This window comes from Diorhabda carinulata, chromosome 11 (assembly GCF_026250575.1).
Source record: "Diorhabda carinulata isolate Delta chromosome 11, icDioCari1.1, whole genome shotgun sequence".
NCBI classification, from domain to species: domain Eukaryota; kingdom Metazoa; phylum Arthropoda; class Insecta; order Coleoptera; family Chrysomelidae; genus Diorhabda; species Diorhabda carinulata.
The window spans coordinates 12,344,661-12,351,985 of record NC_079470.1 but is presented as its reverse complement, the minus strand read 5'-3'; the positions used below and the strand labels follow the sequence as shown (position 1 = coordinate 12,351,985).

The 7,325-nt window shown below is 32.0% G+C and overlaps 1 protein-coding gene across 1 annotated transcript; it reads right to left on the bottom strand.

Annotated features, from left to right (window-relative positions):
• Positions 1-4,995: 4,995 nt before the first annotated feature.
• Positions 4,996-6,981, bottom strand: LOC130899664 (glycine cleavage system H protein, mitochondrial). The gene is made up of 5 exons (XM_057809779.1): positions 6,765-6,981; positions 6,616-6,695; positions 6,306-6,369; positions 6,100-6,231; positions 4,996-5,164 (listed from the first exon to the last, which is right to left on the bottom strand). The coding sequence occupies exons 1-5, from the start codon at positions 6,877-6,879 to the stop codon at positions 5,064-5,066; spliced, it is 492 nt and encodes a 163-aa protein (XP_057665762.1). The 5' UTR covers positions 6,880-6,981; the 3' UTR covers positions 4,996-5,063.
• Between the last annotated feature and the right edge of the window lie 344 nt (positions 6,982-7,325).

The following is a 7,325-nucleotide window of genomic DNA, read 5'->3' as shown; positions in this document are numbered from 1 at the left end:
CGAGTTGCGCCGTGGAAATAGATATATATATATAACGATTTTTAGTTCGATAACGTTTGAATATTTTGATTGGTTGACAGAAACGTTTTTCACATGATCTTATGTTTAATCACAGGGTGTTTCTTTATAATAGATACAATTATTTGGTTGAATGAAATATTTATACGAAAATCCATGAGTTGTAGCAAGTCTATCATATATTAAACCAGAATTCCAAACGTTCGAAACTGTTTGTCAACCATTTCAAACGTATGCAATTTTTTCTGTGCATCAGCAAAGCGCACTTAGTCCTGAACAATGCTTTAACTACTGCAGGCAAAGATAACCAGTCCCAGAAGCGCTTGGCATGACCTAGAGATGCCGTTTGTTGATTCAAAAATGCTTCATGAACAAAAACAGCGTCGTGAAGATGTTTCACAGAAATACAGCTGAATTTTTGCGCGTTTCATAACAATGGGTCTATCACTTCATACCCGAGACAAAAGAACAATCAAAATAATGGACTGAAAAAGGAGAACCAGCTCCAAAGTAGGCAAATATCGTTCCATCTGCAGGCAAGGTCATGGCGTCGGTTTTTCGAGATAATTTTCATAGATTATCTTGAAAAAGAAAATACTATCAAGTATTATGCTTATTACAACGTTTGAGTGGAGAAATCAAGCAAAAACTGCAGCATTAGACCAAGAAGAAAGTGTTATTTCATCAAAACAATGTACCAGCTCTAACATATGTTATTGCAATGACCAAAATTAACGAATTAAAGTTTGAATCGCTACCTCGTACACTCTATTCGCTAGATTTATTCTCCTGGGATTATTTTCTGTTCCCAGGCTTGAGAAAATAGCTTGGCGATCAGAGATCAGTTGGCAGTTAATGGTCATTCTGAGGAACTTGACGATTCTTATTATAAAAAGGGTATTGAACTCATTGAGCATCTCTAGGAAGAGTTTATGAAGCTAAAATGAAATTACTCTATTTTTTTTTCAAAATTTTTGGGCCAGGTACTTCTGGGGCACTTGACCATCACGGCTCTAAAACGTTGAATCTCCATACATGCTTGTGTAAACTAGAATTCATAATAACATCGAAATGAGAAATGAAAGCGACTCAGGTGTCTCGCAACTTTATCACAAAGCTCTAGAGATAAGACAAAAACAATGAATCAAACCAGAGACGTCCAGAATTCTAGGTACTCAGAGATTTAGGTCGAATGTAAAAGCCGGAAGGACAATATTTTCCCGTATGTAGATGAAATGATTCGACTAGCACTAAATGATAAATTTACCAGCTACAAAACAATCTTAAATTCTGCTGAGAAGACTTAACAGAAAATCCACTGGAAATGTGTGCAAGCTATTCCGAAACATGCTGTATCAGTGTAAGATGAAGACTTTTCCAAACATGAAAATATTCTTGGCAGTCCTACTTATCACAACAGCATTAGTTAAAGGTAAAACCTGTAACCTTTTTGCTCTACACCTGTACTTTTATCAATTTTTTAAATATATACTGACATATCCAAATATCCTAATTTACTTCAGAAAAATCTATTGGAGAAGCCCTAGATGTTGATTATTAATATTCCAAGGTAAGTAAATCTTAGTTTTTAATGTCATCTCCTTAGCATTGGCGTCACGGATGATCCGGAGTGTCTTTGATGCATGGAGGAGGATGAAACCGCAGTCCACGGCATCTGTGAGTGTCCAGCATTCACGCGAGCGCCGTTTAAACACTTGTGCAAGCCTCACAGCTTGCTTAATGACATCAAAGGATTCAAGCCGAAGCGCTTGATCGGCGTCTCAAAAGACATCTGGCGAAATAATAAAAAAAAAATAGTTTTTGAGGTAGCAAGTATTTTTGGTATTATGGGGGCTCGTAGAAGGCGAAACAAATGATTTTGAAACAACCTTTTTAGTAACAAATACAACACGAATATTCGCCATAATTTTTTTTTTAATAAATTATAAATGTGTCCTATTTTGTAAATGATGATAATTTTATCGGAATCAGCACGTTAAAAATCAGACATTAACGAAATCTAATTAATTATATCATGATAGAAACATGACTTGTTACTGATAGGTCGAATCAATGTTAAAAAAGATACGGTAGGTTATGCAAGAAGATAAAATGTTTTAAGATGGTTCTATAATCTATTAGTAATATATTTTTGTTCGAATCCATTGTCCTTCAAACTTCGCTAAAACATGACATCAAATATACACAAAGCTATTTTAAAAAATGCAGTTTTGATGGTTCGTGTTATTTTAATCAATTAAAACGAATGAAACTATTAACTTATTAAGGCAAATTAAAATATTATCAGAATAAATGATAATTACACGTGTTGATGTTTCATAATTTCCATCAATTACTTTAGATTTTCTACCAGCAGACCCGACCACGCGTTGCTGTGGCTGGTGAATGTGATCGTAGGTTAGGTTAAGTTAGGTTAGGTTAGGTTATGTGACGCGATGTTCGCTAAGAACGGTTCCACATGCGTCGGTGGAGAAGAAGGTGGGTTTTTAGCTGGTAGGCGCCCGGTTAACGGGTGAATCCAGCACACCTGGGACACCTTCCCAGAAGTCTTTTGAAGATTTTCCCACCCACAACAAAAAAAAAGGTTAGGTTAGCTTGGTTGTACCGAATGAATCGCAAACGTTCACTTTCAATCTTAGCAAACATATCTACAACGTATTGATGATACAATTGACGATATCGAAGGATATAGTGGTCCTAATTGTGTCTAATCATCAATCGATACGCATAGTAGTTCATTGAACTAACTTTTTCATCCGTTTACTGGATCACACCGTTTAATGTTGATATGATATCCATCTTGTCTTTGCCAGTACTGGAGTGCATCGTACGAACGGTGTAGGTCTGAAATTCTAGTCACTGAATTATCTCGGCGTGTAATTTTTATGGATCTGTTGTCAACTGGATCACCGATCATAATAATGGCAACTTCATTAACGGTTGGTGCATTGAATCTGCCGGCGCGTTCTCCCAAAGGTACTACGTCCGCTTTGATGCCAATTTGATAATTGTGGTGACACTCTTTTAAACAATTGAACCAATTGATTACTGTTCTCCAAAAATAATTCTAATTTCTGCTTCTATACTGGCATCGAGTTGTTACACGTTCTTCACAATTGCCCATAAAATAGATCTGAAGAAATTTTGACATTGGCATCAATGGTCCAATTTTATGATATACCTGGCCTTGAATTTTGAATGTTGTCTCAAAATTACGACCATCAGATGACAAATCACAAACTTTGGAAGCAAAAATTAAATTATAAATATATATAAAATATATCACATTAAAGTGTGACGCCATCTATGAGGTGCAAAGGACCAAATTTTACAGTTCTCTGTAAAGAAATTCGCTTAAGGCGCTATCTGTTCTTAAGTTGGACCATATTACATATATATGTATTGAGTTAATTCGAAACATACACACGGACACTGAATTTTCATATATTAAGATTTTCAGCATCTTTACATTCGACTATACCTGTTTAAAATGGCGTTCTAGTCTAATTCGTACCACGTGACCGAGTTTGATGTTCTATTCCAGGGTCGTGCGTCAACCATAAAATATTTGGATGGTTAATTGTTTTAATATTGAGGATTTGATTCTTGAAGACTTGTCAAAGTCACGTGCTCTCGAATTGTCAATTAGGCAATCGAATAAATCAGTTGATCTACGTCAAACTGCCTGCTATGGGGTAAACAATTGAGTTTCTCTTATGTGCCCGTGGTAGTTTTACTGGGTTTTTCTGCTAATAGGGGTTGTTTTGAATTGTTTTTTCGTTTCGTGGTGTTAAAAGAATACTTTTTAGATCTGTTTCAGTGAAACTAATACAGCTAAAAATGAGTATTTTTGCAGTCAGTCTGCAAGTAAGTTTGTCTGTATGAGTTAATACTTTTTACAAGGATTTTACAATAATAAAAAGTTTAATGTCACATTTCCTGTGTTTTTCGAAGCATTATCGTTATACTATTTACATCAACCATAAATTTTTTCAACCTGATTACACACATATTAGATTTTTTTCGTAAATTTCAAAAAATATCCTGTTTTATAATTATGAATTATTTCATCTATAACACGTGCAAAACAATAGTTACAGCTCGCTTGGAAACAAAAATTAATTACCATTTCGAGGAGTAATGGTGCACTATGAACCAAATTCTTATGCAAATCATTCATACCCATACATTGATGATGGTTTATAAACAATGTTAATCAATGAACTTCCATAATTATTCAATAAATATCATATATAATACGATTATCGAATCGAAGTTTATATGGTAATTAGCTCTCTGATCATATTCCACAATTATCATTCAAAAATTTGTATATTTGTACAATAGAAATAAATCTCAAATATCATAGGAAGTTTAAACTTTAACAATTTAGAAAAAGTGTTAAGCGTACTATTGTATTTTTATTAAAAAATCAATCATTAGGATACTCTTAGTAAATTTACTATACATTGTTGTGACTACGAGGATGGTTCCAGAAATACTTAGCCTGACAGTTTCCCATATACTGTACAAATTCAAGTGGACACAGAGTATATGAAACAACGCCCTCTAGCATTCACGTTACTAATTAAATTGCTTAGAATTTATATATTTCGTATTACTGGACAAAAGTTTTTTCAAACAACATCAAGTTTAAAAAATCCAATAGGCATAACCGGACTTACAGTAATTTTTTCATAACCAGTTTCCCGCTCTCCCCCACCATTTATTTGAAGAGATACATTAAATCTTGTTTAATAAAAAATGCGCAGAATTTATTCAAGAATTCGATTATTGTATATAAAATGCTAGTTAATTGGGTAAATTTTGAAAAAAATTGCTTTTCTAATTCTATACTTTCAAATACGCCCTCTAGTAGTATATCTAATATTCCGAAAATAGTTCTATTTTGCCTGCCCGGTAGATTTTAGTTTATTCAAGATGAAACACTAATCACTGTTTTTATTTTTTTATTCACATATAAAGGTACAACAAAAAAATAACATATTTCCTAACAACTGTTATTAATGAGATTCTACAGTTTTCAAAAATTCTTTGTACTTATCTTCGGTCATTAATTCTTTTATTTCACTTTCATTGGATAATTCTACTTTGAATAACCATCCTGAAAACAAAATTAGAAAAGAAATTTTTCACTTTTTTTTTACAAAGACGATTTCTAAGAAGTCTTTTTGTTCGTTTACGGAATTCTAGAGATCTCAAAAATCCGAATCATCTAGGAAGCTCAGATGTATTAACAATCAGAGTGAATTTCCCATATCACCCTGTAAATTAATGAAGAAGAGGAGTTGACACTTATTATTAGTCGAACGATATCCTCCCTGAGGGCTCTACATATGGTAATAGTATGTGAAGGTACTCATGACTCACCCTGTATAAAAGAATATTATAGAAACCAAAGTTAGTAAATAATTTGGTGTCATAGTGAACACATCGAATAGTGAGATGTAAGTCAAACAGTCTGTTTAAATAAATTAGTGAATAGTTCAGTGTATAAATAAATTCAGTTAGTGTATAAATTCTCCCCATCTTTTAAATAAATAAAAATAGCATTACAATATCCTTGGATACTGTGAAGAAACTTGAAGAAAACGTTGATAGTTTTTTAAAGCATGAAGCAAATATAATCCATCAATAACAAACAATTGAAAATATAAAAGATAACTTGACTGATAAAGATGCTGTGATTCATATGGACTTTACGGAAGATTAAAATACAAAAGATTCTTCAGAAGTTCATTCATTCCATTTTGGTGGTTCACTTATGCAAATAAATAAAAGAAAAACTAGGAAAAGTTGGTAAAAGATTCAATGCAATGAAAGCATCATTTTTGGAAAAGAGAGAAGTACATAAAAATTAATGAGGTAAAAAGGAAATAAATAATAAAACTAAAGATAACACCAGATAGAGATGAAAATATATGAAGCACAGTTGAGATACCTACATATATGTAGAATACCTCAAAACAAAATACTCCCAAAAAATCGTTTCAATCGAAAATATCAAATGAAAATTCCAAGAAAATATGAGATAATTACCTTTTTCGTAACAAGAAGTGTTTATTAATGAAGGTTTATCTTCTACTTCGATATTTTTCTCCAGAACTTTCCCAGATATAGGACTGTATATTTCACTAGCCGCTTTCACGCTTTCCAAAGCCCCACATTCGTCTATTAAAAAATTAAACTAATATTTATCCCTCGTATATTTCTCAGTAAATACCTAAACAGATTTTTTTACTAACCTTTCTGTTTGAGAACTGTATCTACATCAGGTAATTGTGCAAAAACAACATCCCCCAAAGCTTCCTAGAAAAATAATTCCATACTAATACATTTTAACCAAAAACATGTTTACTAATTTTATAATTCTTAAAAGACGAGATTAAATACAAATTTATTGATAAATAGAATGCTATTTTTGTGACATTAATTGATAACCTCTACAATGTCAGGTACTTATCAAAAGAAATTATTTGCTTTGCAGGGGGTACGAAATGGAAATTTCCCTTAAGCTCACATTCAAACGTAAATAAATTCTAACAAAAACTATACCTGAGCATATTGAGATATCCCAACTATCCCTATTTTTCCTTGCACCTCAACCCATTCATGTTTATTAGTATATAACCTTTCTGAAATACATTATCAAATAATTTTACATAAATTATCTTTACTTGATGTTGAGGTTTACCTCAACTTACCTGCGAATGCGCAGTTTGACACGTGAAAATATCTTGATGAAACTTTGATTAATTGACTATAACTAGTTCTTTTCGCTATATTAAAAGCACCAGCAAAAACACGAGTAACAGCCATTTTCTTCACTATTTTGTGTATTCGAAGATAAATTCTGTAAGACTTTATTTCTTAACATTAAAAAAACATAACAGCGACATCTAGTTGGGAAATCATACAAATTGCGTAATTTATTAGATTAGTCGACATTGAGTTTTTAGTTGAAATAATAGAATAGATATATTTGACGAATTAATAATTTCGTGATAAATAGGTAACGAATTATGAAAATATAATGTAAATAGATCAATATTTTTTATTTATAATATATATATATATATATATTTATAATTTTGATTCAATAACCACTATCCTGACATCTGTTATTCAATAGCTGTAGCATACTAATTCGCTTTATTTGTATTGAATTTCTTCTAATACATTGGTCAGGCTCGTATCTGCTTTTTTTGTCATTTTATAATTGTAAACTGTATTTCAAGGATTATAAAAGAAAATTTTAATTTCCA

Excerpts from the sequence above, each read along its gene's own strand:
- LOC130899664 (XM_057809779.1), bottom strand. The coding sequence starts at position 6,879 with ATGGCTGTTACTCGTGTTTTTGCTGGTGCTTTTAATATAGCGAAAAGA. Across the intron at positions 6,232-6,305 it reads TACAGTTCTCAAACAGAAAG|ACGAATGTGGGGCTTTGGAA; the intron begins GTTAGTAAAAAA and ends ATTTTTTAATAG. Across the intron at positions 5,165-6,099 it reads CACTTCTTGTTACGAAAAAG|GATGGTTATTCAAAGTAGAA; the intron begins GTAATTATCTCA and ends TTTTGTTTTCAG.